Source organism: Macaca nemestrina, chromosome 11 (genome assembly GCF_043159975.1).
Source record: "Macaca nemestrina isolate mMacNem1 chromosome 11, mMacNem.hap1, whole genome shotgun sequence".
Classification (NCBI taxonomy): Eukaryota; Metazoa; Chordata; class Mammalia; order Primates; family Cercopithecidae; genus Macaca; species Macaca nemestrina.
Window position 1 is genome coordinate 70693335 of NC_092135.1, and position 18121 is coordinate 70711455.

Below are 18121 nucleotides of genomic sequence, written 5' to 3' on the forward strand. Positions count from 1 at the left end.
AATTACATTTTCAAGTCCATTTCTTCTTTCCTACAATAAGGGGTTTGGCAGTGTTTGTTTGATTCCTTTATTAAGTTACTCAACAAACACCTATTGAATGTCTTCTCTGATTTGAGTATGATGCCAGGTGTCAAAACATGAAATGCAAGAACACATTGGATGCTTTCTAGGAGCTTGTAGTCTATTTGGAAATGCAAGGAATTGCAATGTGACACAAATTGCTGTGTAGGGTGAAATGTGAGTGAAGGGGAAGGAGAAGAAGTCTTCCTATGTTTCCTCTTGGATCCTTTCTCCATCATTGTATCTTGAATTTTCTTTGGCCTAGAAGTGATCCCCTCATCGGCCTTGTAGGAGCTCTGGTGATGCAAGGGAAATACGGTTGATGCAGTCCTCCTAAAATCTCTATTTCTCTGCCTTGTCTTTGCAAATGTGGAAGGCTAATAATATTGTTTTCCTTCTAAAGTACAGCGCTGGCTTTATTTTCATTAGTCACCTCTGAGGAGTTTGGCATCCTAGTAGATGAAACTCATTCTTTTTTCTGTTCACAAAATGTATGAATATTTAAAAAACAAAAACAAAATTAAAAAAGAAAGAAAAATATTAAAAAAAGAAAAAATATATGAATATTTAAAGTCAAACCCAGGGCCTTCTTTCACATCTGCAGTGACTCTTGCTCTATCATTAAGACATGTGGCCAAAATGTACACAACCTCACTGTTTAGAGCCAAGAATCTCGAGTCTGAAAAGTATGACCCATAAAAGACCACCATCAGGTGTCACTATGAAAATGTTCCAAGTGTTATTTCCACATATTCAGAATTCAGAAAAAACAAAAACTGAAGAGAATTAGTTCATTGTAAAATCTGAAAGAATTACTGAAAAAAATTAAAGAATTAGTTAAAGGGACAAGTAACTTTCTGCCAAGTATCATATTTAAGACAATGTTTTGGAGCCTTTTTCATAGGTAGCACACTTCAAATGTGAGAAAAATTCATGACACACCAAATTTGAAGTTTAAATTTTTTAGGAACTTGTATGCGTATTGAAGTTGTGGGCAGTCCCTATCTTAAAAATGGAGTGGTGTCCCAAAAGATTGCTGGTAAGGTGGGCATTTGGAATTTGCAATGTAGTTTCCTGGGTGATACCCATTGTAATGGATGGTTAAATTCTCAGGCCAGTGTCCAAATCCTGTGTAATCCATAGTATACTCTTTCTGTGCATCAGTGCATGAAAATTCCATTAGACACAGCGTGGAACCTGTGCTTCCCAACTTTGATGGTACTTTTCCTCTTCCTGTCTCACGAGGTTGGCTTTCTCTTGGATTTCAGAGAGAGTCAAGGTGAGAGGTGGGTTTTGATTCTGGTAAGCTGCCTCGGTTTCAAATGGGAAGGAGAACAGCTAGCATTTCTTGGATATTTGCCATATCCAGTATAACCAAGATATTTATCCATATATAATTTATCCAATCCTTCGTGGATGTTTACTTGGCAGTGTTCCAAGCACTTAACAGGTATTTATTTACTTCTTTAATCCTCAAGTCAACCATGAGGTAGGTCGTATTACTGTTCTCATTTTGCAGATGAGAAAACGAAGTCCCCAAGTGGTTAAATAACTTACCTCAAGTATTATATCTAGAAATTAGAGAAACCAAGATTAAAACCCAAGTAGTCAGGCACCTGAACAGATGCTCTTCGCCACTGCTCTCCACCATTTGACTCTTAAGAAACATGATGCAACATGCAACTTCCCTCTCTCCCTGCCTTTTGTCATCCTTTCAGATTACCCCGTGTCCTTCCTCTCTGCATATCTCCTACCTTGTGGGTGCTGTTCTGGTGGGAACTCTCTGGGCCTTTTTACTCAGAGCCGCTCCTGGTACTTCCCTCCCCCAGGTTTCACCTGCATAGATGTGCCCTGGGGACAGGGCCTGCAGCTGGATCATTCTGCTCAGTTCCTCCTGCAGCTAGAGTGGGTCCTGAATGAGTGATAATGGAGAGAGTGGAGAAGCTAAAAAGAGAAATGTGACAAAAGAGAAGAATGGGAAGTAAGATGAGACTTAAGGAGGAGAAAAGAAAGAAGAGGAAATCTCAGGAAGGAGAGAGAAGCCGAATCAGAAAAGGAAGAGCAGATGTGCCTAAGGGGATGATAAATAACACCAGCTCTTATGTGCTGACACATCAGATGTGAAAGCTGGCTGATATTTTGATGGTATTAAAATAGTATCTGGCCAGGGGTTTCAGGAATATTGCCCTTGACCAGTTATCTCTCACCATGGCATCCTAGCAGGGTTATTAGCTACAGATTTAACAATTTTAACTAAAGTTTTAATTTTAGGTTTATCTGTAATGCAGAGAACTCTGTAAAACCAATGCAGAGAACTTTCCTAAGCTGGGCTTGGTCTTCTTTTAGTTGTTAGGAATATTTAATTTAATACCAAAGCCGGCTTACTACTTCCTTTATGTATTTCATCCCACAATGTTCAACCAGAGTTTTCTGGATGGATTTGTGTCACTAAAATAAAAGGAAGAGAAAGCTCATTGACCCCTATACCCTCTAGCCCTCTAGAGTACAGCCTGAGATAAACAGGGCCCAGCCTTCCAGCCAGTTCTGAGGGCTGGTCATGGTCCAGCCACATGGGAGAAAGAAGCTAAGGAGAATGACCAAGATGGCAGAGCCCCCTTCCATGCCAAGATGCTTGCAAGGGAGAAACAAAACTGCCATATCTACCCGTGCTGGCCTTGTGATGGCTCTGGGTGTCTGCCCACTAGCAATGTGGTAAATCAGGGGGATTGTTTAACATGGCCGAATAGTGCCCCATACAAGTCAGGGTTCTTTGGAGGAACAGAAGCACTAAGAGATAGAGATGGAGAGAGAGAGACAGGTTTTTTTTTAGGAACTGACTCACATGATTTCGGGGGCTGGCAGGTCTGAAGTCTAGAGCTGGCAGGCTGGAGATTCAGGTAAGAGTTATTGGCAGAAGCAGAATTCCTTCTTCTTTGGGAAACCTCAAGGAAAACCTGTTTGCTCTTAGGCTTTCAGTGAGTAGATGAGGCACACGCACATCATGGAGGGTGATCTACTTTAAGGTCTACTGATTGTAAACGTTAATCACATCTAAAAAGTATCTTTACAGCAACATCTAGGTTAGTATTTAACCAAACTACTGGCCATTATTGTCTAGCTAAGTTGACACATACAATTAACCATAATAGACCCCAATGAGGGGGGAAATGGGGTTGGGTGAAGGCCATGGGTGAGGAGCAAGGAGAGACCATTCCTACCCCTAGAGACCAGAAACAATCATTGCTGAGTGCCCTCCTTGTGTGGCTCGTGCGAGGGGTTCCATGGACATTAACTGAACTAATCTTTAGGCATTTGTGTCCTGTTTTACCAAAGGCTTGAAAACAAGGCTCAGTGACTTAGGTGCAGCTTTCCCAGGGCCACACATGTGTACGTGGGCAAACAGATTTGAATTCAGGTCTGACGTCCTCCAAATTGCATGTTCTTCTGCTGGGCGCACACATGTGAACAGAGGTGTGAGGAGGATGGTAAAAGTGAAGGAAGAAAAGTTATGAGAGTCTAAGAGAAAACTGAGGAAAGAGAAAAGAGGTGATGGCACAGAGTCAAGTCTTTCAGGGAGGACAGGGCAGAGTTTCTTGCCAGCCTGCCCCTTGCTGCCCTGCACGTCTGCCTTCTCACCTGAGAGCCAGAGGGATGTAGTGACAAATTCCCAAACTTAGCACTAGGTTTTAGCCCCTTAGTGGGGTGTGAGCCAGGATGATGGAAGAAGAGTGGGAGTGGCTGCTGGCAATGGGGCGCCTATGACAGGAAGCTCTGTGCCCTGTGTCACAAGCGTTATCCCACAGGCACTCACCACACTCCCCTCCCCTTAGTGCTGTGGTTTGTCTCATTTTAGAGGCCAGATATTCAACAGCTTGCCCAAGGTCACAAAGCTGCTGGATGTCTGGGCCAGTTCTTTGTGATTCTGGGGCTCAATGCTTGCCCATCATGGTTGTATAGGTGCCACCCAGAAGGACCAGAAGGGGAAGGAAGAGAGGTGGGGGCCGAGCCAGCTGTTAAGGAATAAGGAATGCAGGGAGGAGCTTTTGCCTTGCAGCTTCTCCAACTTGCACCTGGGTGTCTGATGCAGCTCTCAGCTCCACAGCCCTTCCCTCTAAGCCCACTGCCCAGGTGCTATTGGGGGCATTCCTCCTCCCACCCTCTCTTTGATCTGGTGATGCACATTGAAAGGGGTGAGGCCCTCCCTCCAAAGGGCTTCCGGATTAGAGGGTAGGGTAGATAAGTGTAGTTGATAGGGAGGGAAAGTGAGGTACACGGTGCACAAGATGGAGGCAAAATGGTTAGAACTGACGGTGATGGGATGTGGAGGTGTAGAGAGAAAGGGAGTCTCCTGACTTGGGTGAAGAGGTAGACAGTGATGCTACTAATGGAAATGGGAATACATGAGGGAGACCACCTTTCCCAGATTCTGCAATAGTATTTTATGCTATATGTTTATTAGGTATGTATATTAGTCCCTTTTCATGCTGCTGAGAAAGGCATACCTGAGACTGGGGCAATTTACAAAAGAAATAAGTTTATTAGACTTATAGTTTCACATGGCTGGAGAGACCTCCCAATCATGGCAGAAGGCAAGGACGAGCAAGTCACATCTTACATGGATGGCAGCAGGCAAAGAGAGCTTGTGCAGGGAAACTCCCATTTTTAAAACCATCAGATCTTTGTGAGATTTATTCACTGTCAGAGAACAGCGCAGGAAAGACCCACACCCATAATTCAGTTACCTTCCACTGGGTTCCTCCTGCAACACATGGGAATTGTGGGAGTTATAATTCAAGATGAGATTTAGGTGAGGACACAGCCAAACCATATCATTCCATCCCTGACCACTGCCAAATCTCATGTCCTCACATTTCAAAACCAATCATGCCTTCTCAACAGTCCCCCAAAGTCTTAATTCATTTCAGCATTAACTCAGAAGTCCACAGTCCAATGTCTTATCTGAGACAAGGCAAGTCCTTTCCGCCTACGCGTGTGTAAAATTAAAAGCAACTTAGTTACTTCCTAAATACAATGGGGGTACAGGCATTGGTTAAATACAGCCATTCCAAATGGGAGAAATTGGCCAAAACAAAGGTTACAGGTCCTAGGCCGAAATCCAGCAGGGCAGTCAAATCTTAAAGCTCCAAAATGATCTCCTTGGACTCCATGTCTCACATTCACGTCACGCTGATGCAAGAGGTGGGAGGCGGGTTCCCATCGTCTTGGGCAGCTCGGTCCCTGTGACTTTGCAGAGTATAGCCTCCCTTCTGGTTGCTTTCATGGGCTGGCATTGAGTGTATGCGGCTTTTCCAGGTGCAAAGTGCAAGCTGTCAGTGGATCTACCATTCTGGGATCTGGAGGATGATGGACCTTTTTTCACAGCTCCACTAGGTGGTGCCCCAGTAGGGACTCTGTGTGGGGCTCCAACCCCACATTTCCCTTCTGCACTGCCCTAGCAGAGGTTCTCCATGAAAGCCTCGCCCCTGCAGCAAACTTCTGCCTGGACTTCCAGGTATTTCCATACATTCTCTGAAATCTAGGCAGAGGTTCCCAAACCTCAATTCTTGACTTCTGTACACCTGCAGGTTCAACACCACATGGAAGCTGCCAAGGCTTGGGGCTTGCACCCTCTGAAGCCATGGCCTGAACTGTACCTTGGCCCCTTTTAGTCATAGCTGGAGTGGCTAGGCTGCAGGGCACCAAGTTCCTAGGCTGCACATAGCACCAGTACCCTGAGCTTGGCCCATTAAACCATTTTTTCCTCCTAGGCCTCTGAGCCTGTGATGGGAGGGGCTGCCATGAAGACTTCTGACATGCCCTGGAGACATTTTCCGCATTGTCTTGGGGAGTAACATTTGGCTCCTTGTTGCTTATGCAAATTTCTGTAGCTGGCTTGAATTTCTTCTCAGAAAATGGGATTTTATTTTCTATCACATTGTCAGGCTGCAAATTTTCCAAACTTTTATGCTCTGCTTCCCTTATAAAACTGAATGCCTTTAACAGCACCCAAGTCAACTCTTGAATGCTTTGCTGTGTAGAAATTTCTTCTGCCAGATACCCTAAATCTGGCAGATGCCACCAGTGTCTTTGCTAAAACATAGTAAGAGCCACCTTTGCTCCAGTTCCCAACAAGTTCCTCATCTCCATCTGAGACCACCTCAGCCTGGATTTGTCCATATCATTAATCAGCATTTTGGTCAAAGCCATTCAACAAGTCTCTAGGGAGTTCCAAACTTTCCCACATTTTTGTGTCTTTTTCTGAGCCCTCCAAACTGTTCCATCCTCTGCCTGTTACCTAGTTCCAAAGTCGCTTCCACATTTTCAGGTATCTTTTTAGCAGCACCCCACTCCAGTGGTACCAATGTACTCTATTAGTTCATTCTCATGCTGCTGATAAAGACATACCTGAGACTGGGCAATTTACAAAAGAAAGAGGTTTACTGGACTTACAGTTCCATGTGGATAGGGAGACCTCACAATCATGGTGGAAGGCAAGGAGGAGCAAGTCACATCTTATGTGGATGGCAGCAGACAAAGAGTTTATGCAGGAAAACTCCTATTTTTAAAACCATCACATCTCATGAGACTCATTCACTATCATGAGAACAATGCAGAAAAGACCCACCCCTATAATTCAATTTCTTTCCACTGGTTCCTCCCATGACATGTGGGAATTGTGGGAGTTACAATTCAAGGTGAGATTTGGGTGGGGACACAGCCAAACTGTATCAGTATGAATGATTTGATGGAATTTTTTCTGAAAAAAAAAATCAACCTCTTTCTTTTATATGGTGGTAGAAAGATATATCTATATATAAATTTCAAGAATACATAGGGTGTAACTATTCTATTTGACTCAAATTCATATTGCCTTCCTGTTTCAAGTTAATATTACTTATTCTCCCTTCTTGTCATTCCCTTATATTTTTTGCTGACTAGGTTAAAAAACACACAGCTTCTTCTATGTGATTGGTTTAGCAGATTCTTCCTGAGTTTTTGAATGCCGGGTTGAGGGTCCTACTTATTTTTCATCAGCGATATCCCCAGAGCATGTAGTAGAAACTGTTCATTTACAGAGCATTTCAGGAACTTTCTTTGGTGTGAGCCCACCCTGTTTAGGAAATAGCTGTGCTGTTTCTTGCTCAGTGCCTGATGCCCAAGTGTCTGCTCAGGATGATGCAGTGGTGAGCCTGGGAACGGGGAGTACCTGTGGCCTCCTGAGCCCATCCAGCATTCCGCCCCTGCTCTCCTGTGCTTTAGGCAGTGCGTGCAGTCATTTCCTGGAGAATCTGCAAAGCCTGCAAGGCATCTGCTCCCAAAGGGCACCTGCTCGCAAGCTCCTCCAGTGTCCGTGGCGGGGTGGAGAGGGGTAACGGAGATCCTCTTCTGCCCCCAGATCGCTGAAGCCTAAAATTATTTTTTAAAAAGTCATGATTCTATATTTGAGAGAAGTATTAACTACAGACTTTTCGATGAGTGCTGATGTATACTTCAGGCCCTCTCTTATGAAGGGAGGATGGAGAAAAAAGCTATCCGGCTGTAGGACTGAAATGACTCACCTTCCAGTGTCACCCCTGGTCAGCCCACCCACCAGAATGGCCAGAAGTTGGCCATTGCAGGAGGCGTGAGCTGCAGGCTGACTGGGCCTTTCCCTGCGGGTCTTCTCTGGGCTCAGGAAGCATCAGATAGTGGCATGGATTCCTGCTGAGCAGGGAAACCCACTCCTTTCCCCTCTCATAGTCAGCCCTTTCCAGGCAGGCCATAGCCACATGCTGCTTCTCCTTTCTGTTTTCCTCTCAGTCAAGTTTCCCTAATTTAAGGTTTCAAGCGACTGGAGGGGAGACAATAGTGCCTGGATGGGAGGAACGGTGGGCTCTGCCTTCTGGGGAGCTGGGGCTGCGTTGCTTTCATTTCTTTTGTTACTGCCTTGAAAACATGTTTGTCCTAAGAATTCTAGGAAATGCATAGATTATTCTGTCCCTATTACTTTCAGAAACTTTTAGAGGCTGACAAATCCTTGTAATTATCTTTCTATAAATTATATTTATTCCACTACTCTATATAAAATGAAACCTACTGCAACACTCTTACCACTATGTGTAATTGTCAGAGGCATCTCTCCCATTTGCTCAGACACCCTTCCTACCTTGGCCATTCTTCGTCTTAACCCAAGAAAAAGAGCACCCAGAAGGGGACTGCCCACAGACCACTTCATCCTTCTAAGGTGTCCCAACCTGGCTGACACGTTCACATAGATTTCCACTGGGAGCATCCACTTGGCTTCCATCAGGGATTAATCCTTCCATTTCACCAATAATATCTGTCCGCACCTACAGTCTCTTACCTGAGCCTAACCAGGACCCATCTACCTCCAGATCCCCACTGCTGCACTCACCTGCACAAGATCCTCTCCTGTCTTGGTGCCTATGTAACCTGAAAGTTACATAGGGCTAAAAGTCAGATATTTTACATTCCCACTAGAATGAATAATACTATGGGTGTATTTTTTCTCAGTAATATTTTAATCGATTTAGAATTAGAGATGAACATTGGGACAAGTTATAAGCAATAAATAACAAGCTTAAAAACAATAAATAGTTATAAATCTCACTGTATCAGATATTATCCAGCTCTGTGTGTGTGTGTGTATGTGTGTGTGTGTGTGTGTGTGTGTGTGTTTACTTCAGAGACAGAAAGAAAGGGAGAGAGAAGGTCCTGTTTTTTTCTGCAGATTTTATAAGTGAGGAGCTTTTTTGGCATAGTAAGTATCAAAATCCTAGATATATATAAGATTTTAAATTAATCTTTACATCCCAAAAAGTAAAAAGCCTTTTCCGGTCATAGGAAAGAAGAATTTCTGATGACTGCTGACAGAATAAAGTTTATATTGCAAGATAGAAAATGGATGGTTTATTAATTCTTTAAAACTTTTATATTTCTATCACAGATGCTTATTTAAAGCTTTAGTATTTACCTAATGCAACCCACAGTGGTTAAATTCAGAACTCCTTTGAAATTCTATTGCCACTTAATTGGCTGTGGGTATTCACAGTTAGATTACCTGTAAATTGGGGATAATAGCTGTTATCTGAAATGAGCCGATGTATGCAAAGCACTTAGTACAAAGCCTGGGATAGAGCCAGAGGGTCTGTGCTTTTTGAAATTACCATTTCAGGAAAAGTTGGTTACAATGACTGCAATGCTGTTGTTTTATCACAAGAGGGCAGTGCCAGAATAGAAAATGCAGGAAATGTACTTGGGATTTGAAACAGTAGAAGTTTAACAATATTGTTCAGCCATTTCATGGATCAGAGAATCCGGGCTGCACTTGGCCTTGGTCATCACTTAATTTCATCCCTTCATCTGTCACTGTGAAATTATCTGGCACATTTTAGCTCAATTTCAGAAAAAAATCTCATACTAGTTTTCTCCATAAAGTAAAATAATATGCTTTTATTTGCCTTCTCATTTTTCCTTCTACAGTAACAAATATGTTTTTAAGCATTGCATTTTTGTTTACAAATTTTGAAGAACACGTGTGTTTCACTGTAATGTAGATCTCTCTACCTTTGTCTGTCTTTCTCTCTTTGCCTCTCTGATTCTTCTATTCGCTCATTTCACTCCATTATTTTCAAACAGAGAACACTGCCATCATTGGAAACATTTTTTTCTGAGCACATTTATTGAGCCCATAAAACGTGAAAAGTGCCAAGTCCACAGCAGTTGTTTGTAATCTCTTCCTACTTGTCTATGCTCAGGTCAGGCTATTTGTTAGGAGCTGATTGGGAGTTTATTGAGCATCCTGCATCCTGTATTTAGTTTTGTTGCCATGTAATTCTTTGTTTGGGTGGTTGGATGCAAAACTGCGTCACAATGCTGGACAGACTGGCTCTCCACTGAAATGAGGCTGGCCTCCCTGATTCAGTTACCAGAATGCTAATGCTAGTCCATTCTCATCAAATCTTCCTGCGGCGGGCTTGCCCGGTCTTGTTAAGCTTTGTTGAACGTACTGATTCCAGGGAAGTGTTCTAAATGCAACAACTCTTGTCTTTGCTGTTTGTTAGAAAACACATTTGCCTGAGAAGTATTTTGCCCTCTTGCTTTGGCAGGAAATGCTTCTGACAGCACATACAATCTAACATCTTGAAAAATTAAGAGATTGGGTTCCATTTAATTTTATTACTTTAGATGACTTGGAGCACTCAGTAAATTCCAGGACTAAATTCAAGTTCGTGAAATAATCCCAGGTGCTGTGAAACTTAATGGCAAGCGTTGCCTATAGGCCTAAAATAAAACTTATAAAAACATTTGCCTTGTAAGAATTTATGTTCACACCTGTGAATAGCCACTGCAGTCCAGCCTGGGCAACACAAGACCTCGTCTCTAAGAAAGAAAAAAATATGTTTCTGTCTCCACACATTTAAAGGACCAATTATTTTTCCCTTGGTGTTAACTCAGTATATGTCCAAAACAATAAATTTGCCATGAGACAATGAACTCTTCTTGATCCATGAATATGGAAGTGAGTTAAATGTGCATAATAAGATGATCTGATAGCCCTTGAAGTTACAGTACAATTTTTAGAAAATCTTGATGTACTTACCACAGAGAATTCTTATGTCTGTTTAATTGATTGTTAGCTATTTTAAATTCCATCAGAATACCTATAACTTGCGTAAGTTGGATTTCAGCTGATGCTTATAGACGTTATTTATTTGCAAGGCACAAGTACCTTAGCTTGGCTACCAATCTTAGTTATCAGTGACACATAACCATTGGCTTTCTTAACACCATTCCCATTTCCATACTGTTTACTATATTTATAATGAAACAAATAAAATGCCTCATATGAGAATGCCTGCTTTAAAAAACCCAGTGTACCATAACTCAGACACACAAAGCGGATAAATTAAGGGGTGATTAGTTGCAGTACAAAAGGATTCTTTGATTTACAGCAGGGTTTGTCAGAAGGGCTCCTTTGAATACAAGCTCCCCCAGAGAGCTGAAGTGTTTTGCAGATCATTCAATCCACTTGACATCCAGACTAGGGGACAGAGAAACTTGGAATTTAAGTGTTGAAAGCCATCATTAGTTGAAGATTAACGAAATGAATATAGAGATTCTCTATTATTTAAATGATAGAAAAAAACCGCTTTGCTTTTTAGAAATATGGATAACCCATACATGTATGTGACTAAGTTAGAAATAATAATTTCCATTGTTTATGGAGCACCTATTATGTGCCAGAAACTAAACAGCACTATATGGATTCTGTATACTACTTTATTTCTATTTAATACTGCTAATGATCTTACAAGAAAACTTGTGCCCATTTTACAAATGAGGATACTGAGGCTCTGGGGAACATTTGCCAAAGTCCACAGGTCGGTCATTGGCAGAGATAAGTTTTGAATTAAGTCTACCAAGGCCCCTGGCTGTTCTACTGTGCTGCTTCTGGGGGATTTTCCCTGCTGAGCATTGTGTGTTCTGACCGTGGTTAGCCTCCACGTGGGAGTCCTTTGCCTGATGCCCTGCCTTCCAGCATGGGCGGCTTCATCGCCATCTTTATTAACTTACCTAATGCAAGCTTTTATGAGTGAAGTTAACTGGGCCCTGCATATTCCACTGAAAACACTGTGCCAAGACAGTGCTCATGACTTACTTCAGCTGGTGCCCGGCTGGGTAAAGGAGGAGAACCTGGAATCTGGGGGGCATCCATGTTGGAGGTGGGAAATGTCTCCAAGGCATGTTCAGGCAGTGCTGAGCAGGAGGGGCAGAGGAAGCAGGAAGGTGGTGTAACACAGCCCCCAGGTTAGTGTGGGGAGGGCCGAGGCTGGTCTAACCAGGGGTAGCATGATAAGGCTTGGCCTGCTGATGGGCGGCAGTCAAAAGCAGGCCCAGCGGTGGAGATGGGCAGCGGGCAGGCTGCCTAAGAGGTCTGGCCACAGAAGGACTGCCAGAGAGGAACTGGGACCCAGGAAGGGCTGTCAGGACAAGATACTGTGACTTTGAGAAGAATTAGGGTACCTGGCAGGTTAGCGAGGCAGAGACTCTGAAAGACAGAAACTCAGTTTCTCCAACCAGGGTCAGAACTCAGTTATTAGAACTGGGGCACAGGATCAGAGTGGGAAAAGCAGAAATGCTGATTTTATTTTATTTTTTTAGAGACAGAGTCTTGCTGTGACTCCCAGGCTGGAATGCAATGGTGGGATCATAGCCCATTGTAACTTTGAGCTCTTGGAATTAAGGGATCCTCCTGCCTCACCCTCATGAGTAGCTGGGACCATAGGCAAACACCACCAGGCCTGGCTAATTTTTTATTTTTTTTAGAGATGGGGGTCTTGCTATGTTGCCCAGGCTGGTCTTAAATTCCTGGCTTCAAGCAAGTCTCTCACCTCCCCTCCAGCAGGTGCTGGGATAACAGGCATGAGTGATTCAATTCAGTTCTTAATTACCCATTTGTGATTGTTTAAATTTCCCCTAATGAATAAGAGGATTGCCTGGGATGGATTTGATCCTCTAAGGAGGATCAAGTGGACCTCAATATTGGAATTGGAGGATTAGAGGAGGAGCAATGCCAAATGTTTTATATTTTCCTAATGATTTGGACTTATTTGGTATTCAATAAATATACAGATTGGCTGACTGAAGTAAGAATCAATATGAATTAAATTGGTACCTTAACTGAACCTTGGCCAAGAGGTACTTATACTTCCTAGGACAATCTAAGAAGAATGTGGGTAGATCATTAGACGGACTAGGTTCTAGTCTGAGCTCTTCTACTTACTAGCCATCATCTTGGGCAAGTCACTGAATATCCTTGAGCCTGATTTGCTTAACTTATAAAATAGCAATAGTACTATTGATATTGTTGGATTGTGTTAATATGAGTGTCCACAATTTATTAAGCATGTGTTTTGAGTCAGGCACTATGCAAAGCAGTTTAAATACATTATCTCATTCACCTGTTGTGAGGAACAAATGAGACATCGTCATTGAGACACTTGGCCAGTGTGTGGCCCAGTCCTCGCTCACACACATACAGATCAGCATGCACGGTGCTGCACAGTGGGACTAAGAGTGGGTGGATGATTAAGTAAGGATGTCTGTGTTTTAGAAGGAGGAAAAGGAGTGATCCAGTGGACTGAGAGATGAGATAGCTGGATCAGATTGGAGGAAAAAGCCAGATGGCATGTCGGTGATATGCCAGAGGCAATTTTGTGTGTGTGTTCCCATCAGCCCTTGTTATCTAGTAGAATTGATCTCAGGTAACCCAGTATGTTTTCCTAACAGAATGAAGTCTTCCCATATGTCACCCAAAACATGCTGCACTTACGGTGTGTCTGATGCAAGTGGTAAGTGACACTTTGGCCTCTGTCCTTATTACAGAAGTCTCTTTGGGAATGCTGGTTTGGTCCGGTACCTCCCCAGAGGTCTCAGTGCAATTTAGGACCCACAGCCATCTTGGCTCACCCACCCCTGTGTTTTCGGTTTCCCCAGAAGCAGACCTGGAGAAAAGGATTTGGCTACTAGTGGTTTTTTGGAGATGATCTTGGGAAGTATGATAACAGAGTGGGAAAGTGAGACAAAGAAGAAAGGAAAGCCAATCAAAGTGTTCTAATAAGAGCGTTTCCACTCTAGGCAACTGGGCTCACTCCTTCAGGAGGCCCGCTGAGAAACTGTGAAGGGCAAGGAAGCTGGGGTGTTTATCTTCCCACTCTCATGTCCTACCACTCTCATGGCAATGATTGCCCCTTAAAGGCATTAACTGCCCAGCACTCTGCCCTCAGGCAGAGCGAGGGTGCAGATGCTCGAAGTGGCACACTGCACAGAGCCATCCAGAAAGCTACAGATGACCTCAGGGGTGAGTGGGGAATCTGGCAGGGCTCCAGCAGCATCTGCTAAACCACCATCGCATACTGAAGTCAGGTTTTTAAATCTTCACTTCCCTTTTGAAAGTTCTCAAAACAAATTGCCATCTTACCACAAAATAGGACATTCTTTCACTGTTATCATTTCATGTTCCCTGCATAGGTGCTGATTGCTTTCTTCAGTCTCTGTGTTACTGTAAACATCTTCTTTCAGATGGCATCACTGAATATTAATCTGCAAATGAGCAGAAAATTAATAAAAGTGTTCTTTTGAATAGTCCCTATTAAATAAGTGTTGAGACATGAGCAGTGTGTGTAAGCGTAAAAGAAATGGTTATGTTACATCCAGAAACAGACACTTTCAGCAGCAGGCAAAGGCAGGCATTAAGCCCATCTATAGGGTTTCAGACTTGGAATCCTGACCCATGGAGATCTGGTCAGATGTTAGTGTTGACATCTAAGAGTGCTGCTTCTATACCCACTCACATTCATTCTGTCCACTCTTACCCTGCCTTTCAGCATACATGCTGAGCAACATATATTGGTACTGCTAAGTGAGAGAACATTTGGATGTCAATTTCTTTATTTGAAAATTACTGTCTCAGCACATTGCAAGGCCCTGCCCGTGATTTAAATGTAAATAAGGGCTAGCACCCATAGACTGTAAAGATAGTGGATAGTCTTTAGGGTGAAAATGTTCTTCTTGGCACCTTCTATTTCTCTGTGCCCATTTATCCCAGTGCCCAACCATACCTCCCAAATTCATTCAGATTTCTAAGTAAATTTGTCCTAAAAAATACTCCAAATCTGCTGAAAGTAAAGTTTGAACTTGTGAAGTATACTCCTTTCAGGTGAGGTTTTCCAGGCATACTTTTAAGATCATATCTTATAATTTGTGACTCCTTGTCCTTAAATTTGAGTGGACCCAGTGTGAAAGAGAAGATCTAGAAAGGGCTGATTCCACACTTAATTCTGGTGGAAGAATTGATTCCTGAAACGAGCCCAGAGTGCTTGAGCTGATGACTACAGCTGGGTACTCCCTGGCGTGGTTTTCCGCTTACAGAGGCGGTCCTGACACAGAAATACAATGAGGAGTACAGTTGGCAGAACTGCCGTGATGAAATTTTGTTGTATGTGATAAAGCATGAGTCAGATCGAAATCTCCTGGGAAAATCCAAGAACAAATCCAATCTTACGTCTTTATTACAAGAGTTGATTATCGGCGAAAGACAGGCTCACCTGTGTCTCCCAGCCTCTGTATTTCTTTGTGTACTGTTTGGTGACAAACTACTCGTGTTGGGGATGGGAGGTGAGAAAGAAGACTGATTAATCCATAAACTGTACAACTAGTTCAGGAATAACTGAGAGATTCCTAGTTCTTTTGCATTATACTTCGCAAATAACCATATGTATGTAAAATATGTGGATGATGTTAGTGGTATTACTTAGGGTCCATTTCAAGTTTTTAAGACATGCTGGAAAGTACAAAGTAGGCAAAAGAATTCTTTCCGAAGGGTTCAGGTAATAGAAAAATGAAATAGGCTAGTGGGAACGTCAGGGAACCTGCTATTCCAGAGAATTGTGAAAGTCTGTGATTTATCATAAGCTATCTTATGTGTTTACTAGCATTTAAAACTTGCTCAGAAAAACCTAACTCATTGACTACTGATATTTCAGTTCTGGGGATATTTTCCTGAGTGAATTTGTTTGCAGTTGCCTTTCTGGAAAATTTATTAGCAGGCTTTTCTTAACTTCTTCCCTGATCTTTTGTTCTTTTCTGAGATATTATTGATTTTATTTTCCCAAACGTAATTTTATATGGTAATATCTGTTCAGAAGCAATCTGCTATGGTTGAAGGAACTGAATTCTTACGGGCATTTGTCTTAGTAATGTGGTTACAGAGTCACTAACTTGATCTTAATAACATTTGCCTATTGTCGTATATTAGATGCATGAAAGGAAAACTGGGCTTTCTAACTCAGAGGATTACCCTTGTGTGTCTCCCTTAGTTTATAATGCCTTACAAAATTAATGTCCAGGTGATTTTAGTGGCTATTTGCATTATTTGAAACTAGTTAGGATTAAATCCAAACGTTATCACCAGTGTTGCATGCAGAGAGGAAATTACTTTTTTTGGTACACCTTAAGAAACTTTTTAATCATCAATTCATGACATTTTATAAACTAGTCACACTGTACTTCATCGGATGCTGTTTTTACTCTGCTGTGGCTGCAGGAGGCAGCATGATACAAAAATCTTGTAATCTTATCGTCAGATTTGGTTAGAATCCGGCCACTGCTTATCAACTGTGTGAACTGGGGCTGTGTAGATCCAGCACTGTGACCCTCAGCTTCCTCATCTTGTCAAGACAGACAGTGCCAGTTTCATATTGAAATATTGTAACTGCACTCTCTAACTTAAAAAAAAACAACCACCAAGCTCAGCTTCAATAGATTTCTCCTCTTTTCTGAAAACAGATAGTAGTTGTATAAAAGGGTAAGATTCCTGCTGGCAGCTTTATTCATAATATCCTCAAAGTAGAAACAACCCAAATGTCCACCAGTAGGAGGATGATAAGCAAATTGAAGCACACCTACGTTATGGGAAACTACTCATGAATAAAAGGAAGAACTTATGGATCCATGCACCAACATGGATGAATCTTACAGACATTATGTTGAGCGAAAAAGAAACCAGGCACAAACAGGAGAATATCGTCTGACTTCTTTTCCATGAAGTTCTAAAACAGGCAAAATCTTTTCATGGCAGAAATCAGAACAAGTGGTCTGAGGGTCTTGCCTGGAAAGGGGCACGAGGGGACTTTTGGGGTTGATAGAAATATTCTGTCTTGATCTGTGTGGTAATTACACCGGTATATATATTTGTCAAGACTTGTTGGACTATACGATTAAATTGGATGTTTTACTTTGGACAAATTATACTTCAGTTAAAGGAAAGAAAACACCTATCCATTACATGTTTAATTTTCTAATGACTAGTTTTTTGGGTTCCTTAGGATGCCGTGACCATCTGTACCCTGGGAATTGGGACGGCCTTTGGAGAGTCCATTCTGGACAACACACCCCGCCATGCAACCATCGTTACCAGGGAGAGCAGTGAACTGCTCCGCATTGAGCAGAAGGACTTCAAGGCACTATGGGAGGTGAGCCCTAAGGCTTCTTTGTCAATTAATGCAGTTTCAGAAAAGAAAGGGAGCTGCCACATGGATAATGGCATTACAGTCAAGCCTTAATGTGTTCTGTTCTGAGCTGGTAGATGGAATTTAATTTTCAAAACTTGTTTTTGAAATGAGTGAGTGAAAAAGCCATTTTGACACAAGACATCCTTTTTTTTGTTGTTTAATTTAGTGCTTGCTCAATTTTCTGTAGTTTGACATACCTTATAATTATTTCTTGAATGACCATAGAGTGTTTTATGTATTTTCTCCCTCCTTTTCCACAGATGTATTCTTAACCAGGGAACAAAATACTTTGACATTTTCTTTTGCATTTTAAAAATCATCATTGACATGTTCCCTGGGAAAGTGGAATGAATGGGGTTAACATCTGCTTCATTTAAATGCTTTTAAAAATGATGTGCCCTATAATAAGATATGAAAAATGGAGGTACATAAAGATGTCTGGTTACTTGCCAACTTCAAAATGCATAGGTGGCACAGCAGTGGATGGATGCAACTGGTCCTAGTAGCTTTTGCATTTACCGATGCTTACCAGAGCCCCTTAAAGTATTGCACTAATTTACAAGAAGTATGAGGAATAAATCATCTTATATGCAGTCATGGCAAATAGAGCACTTATAAAGGCCCAGCTAAGCCTTGCATCTTTTAGACTCGTTCTTTTCAGTTCTTTAAGCTTCTGATTTTAACCTACTCCTTGTCTTTGTCCTTAGCTCAGTATGTCCAAGTGTTAACCCATCAAGCTGCAGGCTTCGCCACTGGTCCCAGTGTGGCTAAGATTTTAAACCTGATCTAAAAAGAATTTTGTGTAATCAAATAGTTTCCTCCAGAGCCAAACAAATGGCAGATGCATTAAGGGAGCCAACCTGCAGGTGAATGAGTGATGCTTTGCCTTAAAAGTCATGCAAAGCCTTGGAAGGCCTTGGTGGTGAAACCTGTTACTTTTATTCTTGGCAGTAGTGAATAAATTGTGAGGTTACTTGTTTGAAATA

At 42.2% G+C, this 18121-nt stretch overlaps 1 protein-coding gene across 2 annotated transcripts in view; it reads left to right on the forward strand.

Moving 5' to 3' along the window:
• The window catches only part of LOC105483229 (Rap guanine nucleotide exchange factor 4), a 309166-nt gene that overhangs the window by 59803 nt on the left and 231242 nt on the right, over positions 1 to 18121 (forward strand). For both annotated transcript variants that reach the window (XM_011743960.2, XM_011743961.2), the window contains exon 4: positions 16950 to 17096. In XM_011743960.2, coding sequence (XP_011742262.1) covers positions 16950 to 17096 — 147 coding nt within the window. The remainder of the gene's footprint in view (positions 1 to 16949; positions 17097 to 18121) is intronic.